Source organism: Aplysia californica, unplaced genomic scaffold (genome assembly GCF_000002075.1).
Source record: "Aplysia californica isolate F4 #8 unplaced genomic scaffold, AplCal3.0 scaffold00105, whole genome shotgun sequence".
Classification (NCBI taxonomy): domain Eukaryota; kingdom Metazoa; phylum Mollusca; class Gastropoda; order Aplysiida; family Aplysiidae; genus Aplysia; species Aplysia californica.
The window spans coordinates 1496415-1516138 of record NW_004797375.1 but is presented as its reverse complement, the minus strand read 5'-3'; the positions used below and the strand labels follow the sequence as shown (position 1 = coordinate 1516138).

Below are 19724 nucleotides of genomic sequence, written 5' to 3'. Positions count from 1 at the left end.
AAGAGTGTAAAGAAAGTACATAGAAAATAAAAACTTGAAATGAAAATTTACCGACTTTCGAACTTTAATTCCACAGTCAGCTTCCGCTTGAGAGAGAAAGTGAAAGTGAAAACACTACGACTACGACACTGAACGTAGCAAAATTATATTCAACCTTCCAGTAGGAACAACGATGTCTTTGCGTTGCGATGGATGATTGACTCGAAGTTGAAATAATTGTAATTCTATGCCTGTGACTGATATAGATTCTAGATCTAGATCTAGAATCTAGATCTTATTATGGTTAATCTAAGGTCTAAAGTAGGAGTAGATCTAGGGTCTCGAGGCCGAGGCCGAGGAGGCGGTCGTGGACGTGGTCGTGGTCGTGGTCGTGGTCGTGGTCGACCTAAATCTGAAGTTACATCTAAGCCTAATTCCAAGAAAAATACCGAATCGGTTGTCAATGAAACTGGTGAGGAGGCTGTTACTGCTGTTGATGTTGTCACAGATGGGGGAAGAACGGAAGACGCTGGTGGCTGTTCAAAGGAAAAGCTGCAAAGTCAACAGCCCGGGCATCAAGTCGAGGCTGAGAAGAAAGTGCCGTCCAATACAGATGTCGATAATCAGCCGTTAATTGAAAAGGCCCTGGAGGAGGAAAATTGTAACGCCAGGAATGCATTGTGGAAGTAAGAGAACAATTTTAAAAAACCAGATCAGATCACAATTCATCCGTCTCACACATCATCTTAACAATTGCATCTAAACTAACTGAAAGATTGTTCTCTCTCGTGTCCCTAATTTTAAAGAACTCTAAAACTATGTACACACGCAGTGCTGCCCATCATCCATGACTATCAGTGCCGTCCTTAATGTTATTAAGTCTAAAGGTCTAATCTCGCCCCCACCCCCTCATTTTCCCAATTCGAAGCAGACCTTTTAAAAGGACAGGGTCAGTCAACTCCTTCTTTTCATTTCATAAAAACAAAATTTCAACCTTCCAATCTCTCTATTCTTTTCATCTCTATGAAACTAAAAATTTCATTGTACCTACCTCCTTTTAAAATATTAATTTTACCTTTTAAAGAGTACTTTTTATTTTTATCTCCTACAGGAAACCCATCAATGGGTTGGGTTGTTTTTTCACAGAGGAAACATTTAGAAGAGTCATGGGTCCAGAACCTTCTTTTGAGGACAAGTTCAAAGCGCAACTATTACGGGCAAATTCCATGAAGATTGAAGTGAAAAAGTCAAAGAAAAAAGACAGAGACAGGCCTGCCGTAATGACATCACTCGCCGATTGCAGAGAGACGGATTCGGGGCAAACTTCACCAAGTACTGAAGCTGAAGTAAGAGACACAGAATCTTCGATTCCTTTCAACGGAGTCCTCGGTAAAACAGTTGTCAGTGACACAGTTAAGTCAGGCAATGCTTGCGTTGAGAAAGAGCAGGATAAGCCAGAATCTGCAAAAGAAGGGTCTGTAACCTGTGCCACATTGGAGAAGCTTCCTGAGACTATACCTTCTTTGGCAACAATGACTCCTCAGCCAGCAGGCATGGGGAACCTTTCTGTCTCAGATGACAGGAGTTCCAGTGCCCCATCTGAGGAAAAAACCGTCCAGTCATCCCCAACTAGTGAAGAACAGCAGGTATGGTCTTTTGTTAAGCTGTAAATTATCGTCATCAAAATAATTAAAAATTTAGTTACACATTCAGATATTGAAATTTTGGACAGAAGCATGAGTAGACAAACCCAGAGATAAACTTGGACGCAAAAATGTGGAAAAAGTGAGTTTTATTGTTTGTGGGTGATACTATAAAGATAGTCAGTTAGTCTACTTACTGTTCCCAAACCTCAATCTTGCTCAAATCTTACCTCTAAGGTACACACTCATGGGATTTACAAGGATTTCTGCTGAATTCAGTCAAAAATCTCTATCCCTTCAAAATGCTTCTTTGGCCCCAACACTACATAATCTATGCTCAGATGTGGCTAAATCATCTTTACCCTCTTATCTGCCCTATTGCTGTTTTTAGTTTTAGTGGTGTATTCAACATCTGAAAATGAAATAAATAATGCCTATTTCAGAGAATCGAAACACTTTCTTACTTCATTGTTTTTGCTCCTCTTCAGGCTCCCACAAACGACAATTTGACAAATGCAACCACGGATATCTCAGAACACGCTGATCTTCAGCACCCAGATCCAGAATTGGCTGCCGAAAAATCAATGCTCCATCAGTCAGACTCGGACACAGAGACGTTGTGCCTTGTGATGCCGCCACTGTCCTCTGACGACGACGACGATGATAAAGATGCTGACGGGCAAACACCCACTTTTGATAGTGTTCTGTTTAAATCCACATCACTGAATGTGTCCAAAGATGACAGTACTGTAACTACTAATGTAAACAAGGCTGCAAGTGTTGATTTACCCAAGTCTCAAGATGTGTTGCAAAGTCAAGACAGTCAACAAGTTGTGAGAAGTAGTTATAATGTTACAGAACATCAAAATCAGAACTTGACTGGTAGTGAGATATTACCTGTTCCTGCAGTTGCAGCGGTTGTCAGTCAGTCCCAACCGCTGTATAATGATCCCTTGGTCAACGAAACTCAAAATCAAAGTATGCAAGCATCAAAGGATAACTGGAGGGCGGAAGACATTCCAATATTCTCTGTGAAACAGGAATCGCCTGTGAAAGAAACGGTTTCAAAGTTGTCTACCCCTGCATCATCGAGGCACAGACGGAACCAGATCTGGTTGGAAGAGACAGTGAAAGAGACACAGACCCCCAAAGTTGACAAAAAAGCCACGGATTCGAATCCAGGAGAGACAGAGGAAGCAAACAAGTAGGCACAAATGTCTTCTCTTATAGTAGTGGAAGGACAGGATTGCTCAAATATAAAGCAGTCTTAATGGAAAGATACTTGTTGGGCTTCATTCAATTGTTACATCTCATAATTTACAGTGTCTTGTCGTCTTTGAAACCCAACTACAATGAGTTTGATCTCGAATCATTTTGTCAGACAGATTTTGTTTTCTACAGTTTCGAAATGTTGTAGCTGTGGTTGTTGAGGGTTTTTCTCTTAGGGTTTAAACCCTAAAAACTAATTTTAAAAGTGTGTGCGCCTTGTTATGAGAATATTTGAAGTTCTTTACATTACTTCTTAGTAAAAGCCGTTCTTGTTTAGGTCTTTATTTAAAAATGACATTTTTGCTTAATTTCGCACTATCCTTAAACTTAAAATTTTCCCACACCTTTCCTGGCAGATCGCCCGCATTCAAGAAGTCGGATCTGACTAAATCAGAACACAATCAGTACTTGGAGCTCTTCAACAAGTTTGTGCGGCCGTACCTCGGCGGCAAGCAACCTCCAGCTTTCTCTCAACAGCAGCTGCGAGACCTGGAGGTCTTTGAGGTAAATCTCTTTCTTAGTGAGGAATGATGATGATGATGATTGAAATGTGGTAATTATGAAAATGTGAGCTGTTGGGTGTCCTAGCCATACCGTACCAGGGATGTCATAAGTTTACTTTCCCTCCACAACAGGTAACGTTCTCATTGCCCCCCATCCTCTCCCACCCCTCCCACCCTCTTTCCCCTCCTCTCACTGATGTGGTACTGTAGGTTTACATGTGGGATATTCAGTAATGTGTATTATAATTATGATAATCTTTCTATCTTTCTTTTCTTTCTTTCTTTCTTTCTTTCTTTCTTTCTTTCTTTCTTTCTTTCTTTCTTTCTTTCTTTCTTTCTTTCCTTTCTGTCTTTCTTTTCTTTCTTTCTTTCTGTCTTTCTTTTCTTTCTTTCTGTCTGTCTTTCTTTCTTTCTTTTCTTTCTTTCTGTCTTTCTTTCTTTCTTTTCTCAGACTTTACTCTTACAACAGGACCAAGTGCTGCATTTCAGTAGGGAGTCATTCCCCGCCCAATGGGGGAAAAAACCCCAACAGAAACTAAAATATTGCTCTATTGATTCTAAATAAAAAGCTGTTTCAGTTTTCATATTCTTTTACACTGTATTTTTGGTTGGTGATGTATTGTTGTTTTTTTCCACTTCAGAAACTCCAACAAAGAGTGCTTAAGGAGCAGGCAGAGTTCCAGGCCTATCTTCACCGGAACGCCAACACCTGTCCCAAAGCTTACACTTTCATCAGGTCTAGTGCCAAGCGATATGCTATGGTGGGTGAAGTTCAGCGCATCGTAGTTACTTTTCTTTATTATAGGAATTAAGTGTCGACGCGTTTTCTCAGCTTCTTTTTTCTTTAGCAGAGAGCTCAAATAAGTTCCCATAACTTCATTGGCCAGGCTGTTTCCTTCTACTTAGTCCTTAACGGAGAACACAGCATGATAACCTGTTAAACACTCAAAATCAAGCATGGGCAAGTGTGTCCATAGGGAAGGGGGGGCTGCATTTATGCATTTTCCAACTCTGAATGTCGTTCAGGCCAAACTCTTAGCAAACTAAATTAAAAATTCAACCTTTTTAACTTCTTTTTTAAATGGTTTCTCTTGGGTTTTTTTTTTCAAATTGTATTTTGTTTGATGATGATGTCCAGTATATCTGTTGAAGAGTGCAAGTGTTTGGATTTAAGTCTCCACTTCATGTACAATTTTAGAATCCAATGCTGGTTGGGTTTTTTTGGCACCATTTCAGAATCGGTGTCAGTCGTACCGCCTCAACAGGAAGTATGTTTATCAATTTGCACCGAAAGAGCAGGAAAAGGTGGAGATGTTCAGCGAGAGAAAGGAGACCGCAGAACTAAAATTTATCTTCACTCTTCTGAAAGTGGTAAGCAAGAAATGATATTATGCGTTACGTGTGATGAAGGTAATCCTAGATTGCATTTACCGTTCTGTAGTTTTCGGTTGTTCGCTCTTTGTTCTTCTGATAGGACAGCAATTTTCTTTAACACAACAGAATACCAACCAGTCCTTGGTGTCTTCATGGTTCTCAAATAATTATAAATTAACTTTTGTTTTACAACTCCTCATGAGCTAATGCTAATGTCTCTTGTGCACATTCTGATTTTTCAGGTGGACTATTGTGTGGATGGCCCTGTTTCAAATTCCCTTTGTGGATTTAATAAATTTGAGTTGTTTGAGGATTCGACTCTTAAGTCCCACCTCTTAAATACCCACATACATACAGTACTATACTTGTTGTAATATGGTGGTGTCCACTTTGCAGATGCTGGCAAGAACAGAATGAGTGCCCACTTCTCAAAGCTTTTGTTTTTAAATATTAGTAAGAGGTTTCTATCTCTTGCAAAACTATCAAGTCATGGTAAGAGCGGAAGATTAGATAAGTTACGAGAGAGTAACATGCAAAGGAAAGAAGGACGAGAGATAATGATGATAGATGTTGTTGGATAGGAAAGGAGGTGCAAACCACACCAGAGTACTCATCAATCACTCACTCACAACTTATAGTGTTGCTTCGTTCTCACAGGGACTTCCTCCAAAGGTGACGTTGCCCGATCTACAGGAGGGTACAAAGCCGTTCCCGATTCAGCACGATGACGAGAGACTGGACCACCGCTTCCCCAGACGTAAAGGCATCAACGCGAGAGGCTGTATCAATCATGAGGTGAGAGAACAATGTTAAAGGAGGGGGGAGATGATTTCATGGAGTCTGCAATAGCTTGGGGTTGTTTCTGTCTGTCTTGTTTATTTTATTCACAGAATGACTTTTATGTTGTCAAGTTACCCCTTTTCAGTTTCCAGCTCACAGAAACGAACAAGTCAAATAATGTGACTCGGTTGGAATTAGACAATTTCAACATTTTTATCATTAGATCTATGTCATCAGAAGTAATAATCCTTTTGAGACCCTGCAGTTCTTTCTGAACTGTTTTGTTGAATGACTTTACTGCATGTCTTTCAAGCTTTTGCTGATCACATGATGAGCTTAGGGAATAAAGGAGCCTTCAGGACTGGGTCTGTGTATGCCATTTGGCCGATTCTTTTTCAATTGAGTCATCCGACATATTGTGACTTTTATCATATTCTTTTCTTACACTCCCTTTTTCCCTCTCCCTAAAGCAATTCCTCCAGTGATATTAAGATTGTCAAAAATAATGAAAATTTTGAAAGGCAAAATTAGTTCTGATTCTGACTGTTCCTTGGTGTCACATGACCGTACTTTTCTGATCTTGTAATTCCCTGTGATTGGTGTATGTCATTACCAGGTTGTCAGCAAAGACCACAACGCAGAGCGCCTGGCCAACAAGTACGATGCCGACGTGGTCATGTCGTCAAGCGCCGTCAAGTGCCTGGTGGACAATCATGGGCCGGACTTTACCCGCTGTTGGTGCATCCCGTTCTCTGTGGTCATGCACGAGTGGGAAGATGACGGTGAGTTGTGAGGTCCTTGGTTCACACGGCTGTTTGTGACGCATCGTGGTAAAATCAGGCTCTCGTCAAAATAATGAAATCAAAGAAACAGGCATTTTTGCGCTGGTCTGGAAATTTTTTCAAATTTTTGGTTTTTGGCTCAACACCTTTTTTTTTATCTCCTTTTAAAAAAACATTTTTGGGTTAACATTCTGAAAAACGTGAATTAAAGGCACGCAAATGTAAACATTTAAATTACCAAGGACTCTCAAACTATGTGAGTCGCTAAACTTTTGTGGCCATTTACTCGTAATTTTACCAATGAAACCAGGCGACCCCAATCTCCCTCAATCGCAAGTATCTTGATTTCTATTCAAGATAGATGTGCATTTTTTTCATTGAGAGTAAAACAAATGAATATGCTTCCAGATGATACAAATAACTTCACTTGCCCAAAAATTGACGAGTGCCTGATTCCCTCATGACACATTTATGTACTGTGGGTGTCTTAACCCTACAAGTGTCGTTTATAATAATAAATAATAAATAGCATTCGTATAGCGCACATCCCCGCTCGACAGCAAGCTCTCTGCGCGTTACGCTATATTATCACCCCAGCAGGCCATAGAACACTCGGGAAAATTCTCAACTTCTCAGGGAGCATACGGTGCAAGCAGCTGATTAAGCACTCAAAACAAGATCTTTCACTGTCTATAGCTGGGTACCCATTCCCACCTGGGTGAAGTGAGGAAAATTTGTGTAAAGTTCCTTTCCCAAGGACACAACGTCGGGCCCCTGACATCATTAACAAATAGTCTGTGGTGTCATTATATTATATTTCACCACATAATATTCATTGGGAACTACTTGAGAACAGGCAAACCAAGCTGGTAAAGGGCTCAAACCTCTACATTTTCTGAAAGTAAGACGAAAAATATACACAAAGATTATATATTTGTTCGATTCGATTACATAATTTATATTGACATTGGCTTAGACGTACTAATGACCCAGAATATTTTTTTTATTGACCGATCAAATCTCAGTGACAGCTCAGAACAAAACTAAAAGCTGACTCAATAAACCGACAACTCTTGGAGGGTAAAATTTGACCCTATTTGTATGTGACTTGCATGCTATACCTGTTCCTCTGGGTTTTTGTTTTTTGTCTATTTTAGATATTTCAGCATTGCAGGAAGTAATCTATGTTCCAAACTGAACTCACTGTATGCAAGGGGCATTCCCATGATTTTGCAGCAGTATTTTGAAATGTACTGTAAATTTTTGGGTGATGGGGAAAAAATATTTCTTGGCCCTGACAAACAGGTTTGAAGCAGCTCACTTTCAAAATGTAAATCACATTCATCAGAAAATTTTGATGAGTAACACAATGTTGTTGTTGTTGTTATCGATCCAGCAACATCTGGGCTCTCGCCTTTCTGTCCAATGCCATGTAGTGATAAGTGCAGGTTTGCTGCAGTTGCTGTAATGTTCCGTAGAGTGTGTTGTCGAAGTTAGGTCTCGGAAGGAGAAGTGTAGCTCTGATGTCATTTAGGGCTGTACAGTGGAAAAAATGTAACACAATAACATCTAGAACAGTATTTACTGGACAGGACAAGACAAATGCTACCAGTTTACATCTGGGAACTTTGTGAGAAATGAATAAAACTTTCATTTATTACATCAATGTAGATGATTGGTACTGTCTCGGTATGATGATTGTCTGTTTTCTGAGGTTAGGCATGGAATTATTAACTAAGTTGTTTTCCGCCTTTAAAATTGTTGACTTAAAATTGAAATGTGTAGACTTACTGGTTGGTGTTCTTGTTTGCGAAACAAGTGTTTGTCTTCTATTTTGGGTCCAAGCCAAAATGGGCCAATATTCATGCTAGTCGAACTGACACAACTAATTCTGTTTCCCTTTGACCTGATGTCTTTTGTAATGGTTGAACATTTGTTCCTTTCAGAACCGCCGACGAAAGTTGTCTATTTTGACAAACCTGTGTCGGAGGACAACTTACCCACAAGGGAGATGAACAGTTTATTCCACAAGTACTCTTTCCGCACAAGTATTTCACAGCCGAGGCGGAATAAAAACACCAAGAAGGTGTCGGGTCCCTCGAGTCTCCCCTCCCACAACTTCCTGTCTGCTGTGGACGACGCGTTTGACATATTTTCTACCGAGGGAGATGATTTGGAGACGTTTGGGACGGGTTACGCCCCTTCGAGCACAAATGTTAAGAAGTCAGATAATGATAGTGATACAACAAAGTGTAAAGATTCATCGAAGGGTTTGAGGCAGTCCAAGTTGGAATCGAACCCAGGGGTTTCAGGGGCTAGGGCTTGTAAAAAACCTGATCCCGATGTGCCACCTGAAAAGTCAGAGCCTTTCGAGAAAGGAGACATTGGTCAAAGAACAGCTACAAGCAAGAGTGAGGCAAGTGCATCAAAAGTTGGCAAGGAAGTGCACGGAGGGGAAAGTAGTACGGATCTCGCAGATTGCAATTCATCTCCTGCCAGTACTTCAGACAGGGTCGTTACTCGTCGATCTTTCAGAAAGAGGCAAGCCCCCGCCCACCTGTCCAATTCTGACTTTACTCCTGTAGGTGGTTCACCTCCAAGCTCTGATGTTTCGGAGAGAGAGATCCAAAATGTGAAGAAAACGAGGCTGCAGAGTAGTAGAGCTGAGGTAGAGGTAGAGGGGCCGGTAGTGGCAGATGTCGGCAGTCAGTCAAGGTCAAATAGTGAACTCTCTACGCCTCTAGTGTCAGATTCTGTGGCCATTTCTCCAGGCAGGCATCTGCGCTCTATGTCTAAACAACAGTTGGCGGACACAGCTGTTGACAACGAGAAAGCTGAGGGTAATAAAGATGTGGCAAAAGACAGGAATGGAACCGAACCCTCGCCTTGCAGTGCTGTTGACCCAACCCTCTCAACTGAACCACCAGCTAGTCATAGTTCCAGCCAGGAGGATGCGACCCCGTCAGGTTTGAACCTCCCCAGGAGACGCGGTCGGCCTCCTAAAAGAAAGATTGTACCTGTAGATAGTGAGAAGCCTGTGTGTGTGGAGACCAGTGGCTCTAAAGAACCAAAACTGACCTCGACAGTGGATTCATCTGATGCGCCCCTCGGAAATACTTCACAGGTAGTTGCTTTAGACCATCAGGACTCGGAAAATGAGATGTTGGTCATCGACATGTCTGTCGGGGACATGCCTGATGCTCCTGCCTCACCCTCTGTAGCGTCCAATCCGGCAAGTCCACCCATGCAGGATCCGTCAGTTTCCCCGCTCAGAACTCTGGAGATCCCCACATCTCCGGTGATGGATGCGGGGAGTAGGGGAGGTGACTCAGATGTCCCTGTCATTCCTCTCAGTCAAACGTCGCCACCAGACAAGTTTTCATTGAAAAAAGTTATCCCGGATAAGGTTTTGCCGTTGGGAGTTTCATCGAGAAAAGTCTGGCTTCCTCCAACTCAAGACAGAGTGAGGAAGAACCTGTTATCTGATACTAACAGCAGAGAACAAGGTATGTCATGGTATTTCTGTGGTCATGATCCAAATATTGTTATTACATTTTTAATCTTGATTTACTACTTGCTTAGTTGGAGAATAGGTATCATTGCAGGCAGTACAATAATGCTATAGCTGCTCCTCCCTCCTGTCAAGGGTCTATGAAAGGGTCTTGCTGATTGTGCCAGTTGTCAGCTGGTTGTATATCGTGATACCCCTGATTTGGCACAATTAAGTGTTTTTTAAACAAAAAGAGTGCTCAACATGAACCAATCGAGAGAGTAGGCTGGATTTAGAAAAAAATTACTCAACAAGAGACCATCCTCAATCATTAAAATCAAGTAACAGAAAAATGCCACAATTACAATCCACATCTATATATAGCTGACTGTTTCAACTTCAACCTACCTGCCATGACAGACTTAGGCTGTGTAGGATATGATATTCAAGCAAAAAGATAGAGGTGCTAGATGAAAGTAAACTGTGTTCCCCGAGTGGGAGTTGAGATCATTTCTTTTCTTTGCAAGATGAAGAATCTAACCATTATATATCATCGACTCTGATAATCACGGTAGCAAATAATGTGGTGGCTTAACGGGCTGGTGCCTCTGTAAATGGGTTTTAATTGTGGGGTGAATCATGGTGCCTCTATAATTATATGAATGATGGTGGTCAATGATGGTTATTATTGTATTCGATGCTGTGGGAAGCCGTTGTCCTACAATTGTCTGTGTATATGAATATTATATGATCATGTTTTTTCCCTCCTCTGAAACCCCTCACAGACATCTTCATTCTTTTTTAAGGTTTTTCACTCTCTGAGTTTGTTGTACTGGTCAGGGCTTTCTCTGGGTGGGATACAGTTTCATTTTGGACTCTGAAAGTTGGTTTTGCACCCCCCCCCGCCCCCAACCAACCCTTTTTTGCTTTTGCTTTTCAAGTTGTTTGAGGACCTAATTGGGTGAAAGGTGGCTTCTCCACCAATTCCCTCCCTTTGCTGTTCATTACATTATTATTTGAATACCTAATTGAAAAATGTTTTTTCCACTGCCCCCCCCCCCCCCCCTCCTTTCCCTTCCCCACCTCTCCACTACCCTTCTGTTTGTGATGTTTGAAAATCTCTTCTATCCTCTGTTAAAAATGACCATTCTGTAATGTTATCCTTACAACACTTAGATTCTAGAAGATTCGGTATTATGTGATTGTCAGCTTTTTCCTCAATGGTTTGCATCTTCAGTGAATGTCATGTTCAGCCCCCTGGACTCGATCCTCGGACCCTCAAACTCAAATACAGAGGAGCCTGAGAGACCTAATGCTGCCAGAGGTGAGGAATTGTATTGTCTGCAGGTAGACAGGTAGCAGTTGCTTTTATACTTACTTCATTTCTTCCGATCAGAGATCTCAATGTGGGTGGTTAGCGGGTGCTCTGGTGTGGTTTGCTCCTTCTTTTCTACCAAACATCTCTCGTCCTTATCTCTCCTCCTTCTTTTTTGTGTTTGTTACTCTCTTGTAACACCTCTAACCTTCAGCACTTATATGACCTTATTGTGTTGCAAGTGCCATAAAACTCTTGCTAAAACTAAAACTAAAGGATCTCGATCTTGTGGTCCACTTGTCAACTGTGATTTAGTTTACCGTTTTGAAAAACGGTTTAGACCTATACTATAGCATAGTCATGCTGTCTCTCCCTTTGAATGTTGAACAGAAAACTTCTTTCATGTCAAATGACTACTGTTGACATCTCTGTGAGAGAAGGAGAGAGAGAGATGTGAGGTACTTTTGGTGAATGTAGGCATCCTTTGCAAAGGAGGAAGTGTGAGTTTGTGTGTGTGTATTTGTAATATTTGTCTAGGTTTGTTAGTACGAAGCTATGTATTTTGTGTGCGTGTCATTGAATCTTGAAACTTTTGTAAAGATATTGGGTTTTTTTTAATTTTTATTCCAATGAAGTTTATGAAGGAGCATTAAGTCTATTTTACTTATCATTACTTTCTAAAGCCTTTTTTCTTGTCTTTTTTTAATAGTAAATGTCGATGTCTATTTTACTTACTCAACTAACAATTCTTTAACAAATTAAATGCTCGACCTTCCTAGAGGATGGCAACAAGTACCTGGCCCCAGCGGTGGATGGTTTGAGTCTTGTATACAACCTGTTCTCTATCGGGGACTTGCGGGTGATTGTTCGCTCCAACGACCATGGGGTGCTGCGACGGCAAAAGCAGGTGAAAACTCTTACAATGGGACTTGTGGGTAAAGACATCGTAAAATTTGTTCTGATATCAGATTTCTAGTCCGATGGGAAATGATCCTTTAGTGGGTTTCAAAGTTCCATTGTGTGGGCTTCAAGATCATTTTTCAATTAAAAAAATAAAAATCTGATCAGAAGAGCGTGCTCATTTCCTCTATGTATGTGCCAAAGGTTGGGGTTCAAGCTGGAGTACTAGTGTAAGCACACTGGAAAATGTTTTATTCTCTTTAGAAGGCCTTGGGCTACACAAACAAACAAAAAAGTAAAACCAGCTAATTAACTTGAATTTTTAATGGGTTTTTTTTTCCATTCCAGTGTTACTTTTTGCAGTAAGATTTTACTTTACCTTCTCTATGTTTTGACATCTCTGGTGTAACAGTTATTGTCCTTGCCTTGCTTGTAAAACATGCATGTCGGATTCCCACTTGTGGAAGATAGTATTCGGAGTTTCTCTGTCTTTCTTTTGAGACGCATCCCCCTTTGTTAAGGTTGACAATGACAGACAGGCTCAAAGCAGTCACCTTTTTAATAATATATATTGCCTCAACTGAAGTTTAAAATGAAAAAACCAACGGTTGGGCCTGGGGGAGAAGGGAAACTTGAGATGGAAAAATAAAAACGTGACTGGGGCTGTAAGGTTTAGTCGTCGTTGGCATCATCATTCCTCTGTTGACTTCCTCAGTCCACGCATGTCTACATGGCCCCCAAGCTGGAGTACCAGTCGCAGCACGGCTATGAGCAGGTGACCTTGAGCGAGGCGTCGCGTCAGTGGGCGGCTTGCCTCGTCAGACCCGGAGCCAGCCTGCTCAGAGGTAGCGTTTGAGTTTTACATCTTTTACAACAGAGTATAGATCGTTTCCGATAAACCCTTTTTAGCCCTCACTATCACTTAACCGGTAGCGCATAAAACTGCCCGTATGCCTAGCCACAGGTACAGCACAGCAGAAAACTGATAAAGCGCCTTTTTTTCATTTTTAGCGCCAACATATTTAATTTGCTAAATCAAAAGTCTGATCAGTTACCGTACTTGTGTGAAAAAATGAAAGTGAAACTGTGACTGTTTAAAAGAAATAAATTAGACTTCAAATTTCTGAACAACGCTATTTTTAAATGGTTATCCTGACAAAAAGCTCCCGCTCTTTCTCGAAGCTGCTGTGAATTTTAAAACGGCGTTTTATCAGCTTACGGCAGAGCAGTGAGCGAGACCGTATCCCCAAACCGGCCCGTCTCGGACAAAATGTGCGCAGGGAACCATGTTTACTACTCGGGACGTTACTGATTATTTTGAAGATCTTCCTGAATTAGATGCTAGTAACGAAAAGGACTACCATGAGTAGGATATTGAATGTGATTCTGACAATCACATGAATGTTAGTAATATATCGCTCAGGAGCTCAAGCAGAAGGGCATTGTTACTGTCCCCGTAGTTTTATGCACCCCGCATAATTTAGCAAAATTTGATCATTTCTTGCATAATTTCTGATTATTTTCCTTTATCATTCTTTGTTAAAATTAACAGAATGGCATAATTTCACATTTTTCTCCTCAGTTTGCTTAATTTTATAATTTTTCTTGCATAAAACGACGGGGACAGAAATTGCAACATCACTAGGTGGTCAGGGCTTAAAGGGTTAATGGTTAGCTTCTTCCCTTTGCTTTCAAAAAAGATGTGTTAGATTGTTTCCCATGAGGGAATGATGTGTTTTCAAGAGTCCCTAATTAATGTTCTTGTAAAAAGTATTTTATCCATGGATAAGTCCCCAAGTAATGTTCTTGTGAAAAGTATCTTATCCATGGACTGATGGATATAGGTTCTCTATCACGTTTGGAATCTGGTTTGCAGTTGTGTATGAGAGAAAAGAGGGAACTTCTAGTTGGTCCTACCTCTTCATTACCTCTCTTTTCTTTGTGTGCATCTTTCCTGGCTAAGACCGTTATTATGTTGATGTGATCTTTCTTTTTTAACTCTGTCCCTATGTTTCTGGGTGGTTGGCTGGAAGGTACCACTGATAATACCTATGTCTTTTATTTCTCTAATTCCTTTCTATCTCTCTTGCTTTTTCAACTAAATGATGGTCCTTGTATCAATGTGCTTGGCGAACACTCTGGTGTGGTTTACTCCTTCTTTCCTATCCAACATCTATCATCCTCCTCATCTCTCCTCCTCCTTTTCTTTATATGGTATTCTCTTGTAACATCTCTAATCTTCAGCTTTTATATGTCCTAATTGTGTTGCAAGTGCTGTAAAACTCTAATGAAATTTAAATCTCACTATGCTTTTCATCACTCAAACTGGAGACTGTGTTTCTGTGTCCACAGCTCGGATCAATGCTTTCAGCTCAGAGATCCTGATGTTGGAGGAGCTCACAGCTGCCCAGATATTGCAGTCTACGGGGTCGCTGGTGTATGTGCTCATTGTAGTGTGTAGTGATGTCAAGAGTGTATGTGTCTCTGTGTGCTTTTTATGTGCGGTGTTCAGGATACTTGACTCATTGTAGTGTGTAGAGATGTCAGAGTGTATGTGTCTCTGTGTGCTTATTATGTGCGGTGGTGTATTTTATGTGTTCTGGATACTTGACTCATTGTAGTGTATGGTGATGTTTGCTAGCGCTCATATGACCTTATGCAGTTGCGAGCGCCGTAAAACCTTACTCTAAAACTAAAAAAAGTGTATGTGTCTCTGTGTGCTTATTATGTGTGGTGGTGTATTTTTTTTGCGTTTGTATGTGTCTAGCCTACTTTTGCTAATATGTGTGTGTGTGTTTATGTGTGTCTCTGTGCATTCATGCGTGTGTGTGTATGCGTGTATATGGAGAGCTCTTTTTATGAAGTGCTATTCTCTCTCTTTAGTCCTCATGGCTTTAGAGTGGGATTTTTCTATCTGTATAGATAATAGATATATATATATGAGGCAGCGTGGTGGAATCAGGCTCTCGTCAATTTTTGGGCATGTAGAGTTATTGGTATCATCTTAAAGCTTGTTCACTTGTCTTTATTTGGATGAAAAAAATATCCATTTATCTTGAATACAAGTCGAGATATTTGCGAATGAAAAAGATGGGGGTCACCTGTTTTCAGAGGTAAAATTTGTGAGAAAATGACCTCCAAAGAATAGTTATTTCCTTAATTTTAGAGTCTGCGGTAACTAAAAATTTACATTTTTTGTGCCTTTAATCAACATTTTAAAGAAAAACCCACGCAGAAATAAGTTCTTTAATGGGCATGAAAGATGTTGAGCCAAAAAACAAAAATTTGATAAAAACTCACAAACCTACAGAAAAATGCAAGTTCTTCACTTTGATTATTTTGACCAGAGCCTGATTCCACCACGCTGCCACACACATCATTGGTGTTTTCTCTGTAACATACTCAACACTGATTTTTCGAACAGTCTAGTGAAATATTTGTGAGACAGGAGAATATTTATTATCATGTATGTTATTTCTTTTTTTAAAAATTTTTAAAAACTTAAGATGGAATATGACCTATCGCTCTTCATTTTAGAATATCATCTCGAAGTAATAGATATGATCGAATAAGCTTTCAGATGGTTAGCCCTCTTAGTAATTGCTTTCTGCCCAAACAAAAGACAGTGGGTGGTTGGCGGGTGCTCTGGTGTGGTTTGCTTCTTCTTTCCTATCAAACATCTTATCGTCCTTATCTCCCCTCCTTCTTTTTTATGTTTGTTACTCTCTTGTAACACCTCTAATCTTCTGGCGCTCATATGACCTTATGCAGTTGCGAGCGCCGTAAAACCTCTACAGAAACAAAAGAAAAGACAGCACTATTAAAATTTTGATATTTCTGGTCTTTCTATCCTTCTCAGCATTCAGTTAACACGAGCCTTTGCAGTTCTTCAAGTTAATCTTTTTAGCTGCTGAGGCAAAAGTTTTATTTGATTGCCTCTTTTAGTATATATTTAATCAGTATCATGCCACAAATTTTTCACCTTTATTTTTCTAACATTTTCAGGCCCCAGAAAGCTTTCCACATAATACACAATGTGCTGGCCACAGCTACAGAGTAAGTTTTGAACATTCTGAAGTTATCATGGTCAGTTATTGTCTTATGATTGTTAATGGATTCAAATGAAATATTATGTCACATTGAGACAAAGTAAGCCGCCTGATATAGATTAAGATCAAGCTTTCTTTCTTTATTCAGTCAAAACCCTTTATACCACCAGCCCTGGGACAAGCATGTGTGGGGGCTCTCGTGGCTTAGAGGTTAAGGTGTTGGCCTCTCATTCAAAGGTCCTGGGTTCGAATCCGGATAGCGACCAAAAAATGTTCTTCTCTAAAATTGTCTCCTTTCACCTTCTTTCCTGCTCTCTAGCAATGTTCTGTTGTCTGCTTTCATTTCCACTTTCTTCCCCCACCCCCTCACCTCCTTTGCCCCCTCCTCTGGGCTCCTGACTCTTTCTGCAGCCTTTCTACTGTTACTCCTTGGCTCCTCCTTACTGCTGTCTTTCTGCCACACCCCTGATCTACTGGTAGGAAAGATCTACACCTAGCCTTCTCGGACAAGGGCGAAAAATCTCAGAGGGCCCGTGTGCAAGTTATGCACGTCAAAGATCCCTTGATAGTCTAAAATCGATAAGAGTAGGCTTCGGCCTCCACCCGTGCAAAAATCAAAATTTCCTACCAACTGAAAATATTAGGTGTGTCCCGCGCGCTCATATGACCTTATGCAGTTGCGAGCGCTGTAAAACACTTTACAAAAACAAAAACAAGCATGTGTTTGGCTATAGCATAGCGAGGATGGTGGATAGCGCCGGACTGCTTGGCGTTAAGGGAAATAATTATGCCATGACTAGATGAAGAAAATATTATGAGTTATTCCCCTTTACCTAAAAAGTTGATGAGGTGGCATTCAGGATTTGCACAAGTGGTGATCGCGAGATTGTTGTGTGTGTGAGATAAAGGGATTATTACTGTTGTGTGGCTGCGGAAAAAATCAAAGTGTTACTGTGACTACTTTTTAAATTATTTCAAATTTCAGAAGAACACTGTTTTTATATAATTGCACTAACGAAAAGCCTCCATCTCGAAACTGCTGTGAATTTTTTTTTAAAGGCGTTTTGTCAGCCTACAAGGCAGTGTGTCATGTGTCACTCTGTGTGTACCTCTTCTGTTCCCCTCCACAGACTGGAGTGTGTCATGTCTCACTCTGTGTGTACCTCTTCTGTTCCCCTCCACCAGTCTACAAGGCAGTGTGTCATGTGTCGCTCTGTGTGTACCTCTTCTGTTCCCCTCCACCAGCCCACAAGGCAGTGTGTCATGTGTCGCTCTGTGTGTACCTCTTCTGTTCCCCTCCACAAGGCAGTGTGTCATGTATCACTCTGTGTGTACCTCTTCTGTTCCCCTCCACAGACTGGAGTGTGTCATGTGTCACTCTGGGTGTACCTCTTCTGTTCCCCTCCACAAGGCAGTGTGTCATGTGTCACTCTGTGTGTACCTCTTCTGTTCCCCTCCACAGACTGAAGTGTGGCCGCTACCTGCTGTGTCACCGGCCCGGTCAAGATCACTGCACCGTCCATGCCAAGGGCTACAGGGCGAGGTGAGACACCTGACCTAGTTTGACACCCTGTCTCAAAGTTTTCTTATCGAAATCTTTAAGGGGTTTTTTTTTCCTTTAGACCGGAACACCAAAAGTTATGGTCAGCTCCATTTCTTTTTAAATATCTGGTCTCACAGAATAACCCTTCATGTGGATCCCAAAATTTCTTCTGATATCATGAGTGTTTCAGAATCTTCAGCGAACTTTGTCTATTCTGCTCTTTGTTTGAAGTCATTGTCCCATTTTGATATAAATGTTTTATTTTGCGAGAGGACTGCAATATTTTATTTTTGTTGAGATGACCTTTGAACTGGCTTTTCTAGATTTCAATTCTTGTGACTTGTGACTTCGATTACCTTCAGTGAGTTTCTTGAGCCAGCACTCAAATTTTAATATATATGTTCTTAAGCCTGAAGTTCCCATGACTTAAACTGTTGAATATTCTTATTTATCAAATCCTCCCAAAAACTATTGAAAGAAAAAAATAGTTAATGATAGTGAGAACTAACAGAAATGATAAACAAACTGCGTACTAAAAGTAAAAGGTACAAGGGCAAAAAATCTCGGAGGTCTCGTGTGCAAAATGTGCATGTTAAAGATCCCTTGGTGGTCCCAAATCGATAAGAGTAGGCTACGGCAGCCACTCTGGCAAAATTCAAAATTTCCTACCAACTGAAAATATTAGTGTGTCCCGTGCGCTCATATGACCGGATGCAGTTGCGAGCGCCGTAAAACACTTGAAAAAAAAAAGAAAGAAAAGGTAGTTTTATTCTTATAGGGATGGCCAAGGGTACCCAGAAAATTGTATTTTAATCTTATAATTATAACTGATTTTAACAAATTTTATACTTCCATTGTTAAATATTTTATTATTTTGCCGACAAATGAAACTCTTCTGTTGGGAAGCAGCGGTGAGTGGAGCAAGGCGGACATCTCTGAGGTGATCAGACGGAAGGACGACCCGGTTCCTTGGGTCCCCATCGACCCAACTGTCCTCCTCCCCTCTCACGTCCAGTACAGGAGAATCCCGGCAACTTTCCTGCCCAAAGGTCAGTGATAGAAAAGTTGTCTTAGCTTTTGCTTATGATGGATGATGAGTTTCTGTTGGGTCTTAGATTATAGACAATTAGTCAGACGTCTGATTTCTCTCAAAATTATTGCCCTAAATGTGACTTGGAATAAAATATTTTGCATTTACTCTGAGCCTTTTTTAAAAATAAATTTTGCTTTCCATTTTTTCTTTCTTTTTCTTGTATTGTTGATGGGCGTGGTGTAATAGATGGAGTATGTTAATACATTCTTGTAATTTTCAATTTGTATTAACTCACTTGTTTACTGTTTATTAATGTTTGTTTTTTTTTTTGGGTGGGTGGGTGCGTGCGTGTGTGTGCGCCCGCGTGAAGTGTGAGTGTGCGTTTGTGAATATTGTTGGTACATGCATTTATGTAAAGCGCCTAGAGCTGTGTTTAGACAAGAGTGGGCGTTACAGAAATGACCTATATTATTATTATTATTAAGCTTGAAGAGAATGGCCTCGGTTTAGACTCTATAAATATGACCTTTGTGCTGATTTTCAGCCGATATCTCCATTCATGGATTGCGAGAAGTAACTCATTTTGTCAGCTCCCCTCACATTTGATCCCTTCATCGAATAACAAGACATAATTTGTTTGTCTGAGAAAGTGTTGAAGTAAAGATGTATGCTGCTTCATTTGTTTGTTTTGTTTTAGGAGAGGTTTTACGGCGCTCGCAACTGCATAAGATCATATGAGCGCCAGAAGATTAGAGGTGTTACAAGAGAGTAACAAACATAAAAAAGAAGGAGGGGAGATAAGGACGACAGATGTTTGATAGGAAAGAAGAAGCAAACCACACCAGCGCACCCGCCAACCACCCACCCTCTTATGCTGCTTCTCTCGTTTCAGATGTGATACCAAAGAACAACAACCACCACAACACTAAGTCTGGTGATGGGGACACGAAGAAAGGGCCGCCTCAGCAGCATAGGAAAAAGAAGAACAAGGGTCAGAACAGACGGGGCCGAGGCCGGGGCCGGGGCGGGCAGTACTACAGGAGGTGATCACACGGGGGTGGGTT

General features: G+C 40.8%; 1 protein-coding gene across 1 annotated transcript; it reads left to right on the top strand.

Annotated features, from left to right (window-relative positions):
* Positions 1 to 101: 101 nt before the first annotated feature.
* LOC101852992 (little elongation complex subunit 2) lies at positions 102 to 19724 on the top strand. Its single transcript, XM_005095515.3, has 17 exons — positions 102 to 665; positions 1091 to 1625; positions 2111 to 2826; positions 3248 to 3395; positions 4036 to 4155; positions 4631 to 4765; positions 5426 to 5563; positions 6165 to 6330; positions 8277 to 9836; positions 11058 to 11144; positions 11915 to 12042; positions 12751 to 12880; positions 14388 to 14472; positions 16041 to 16091; positions 17547 to 17627; positions 18537 to 18676; positions 19553 to 19724. The coding sequence occupies exons 1-17, from the start codon at positions 280 to 282 to the stop codon at positions 19705 to 19707; spliced, it is 4761 nt and encodes a 1586-aa protein (XP_005095572.1). The 5' UTR covers positions 102 to 279; the 3' UTR covers positions 19708 to 19724.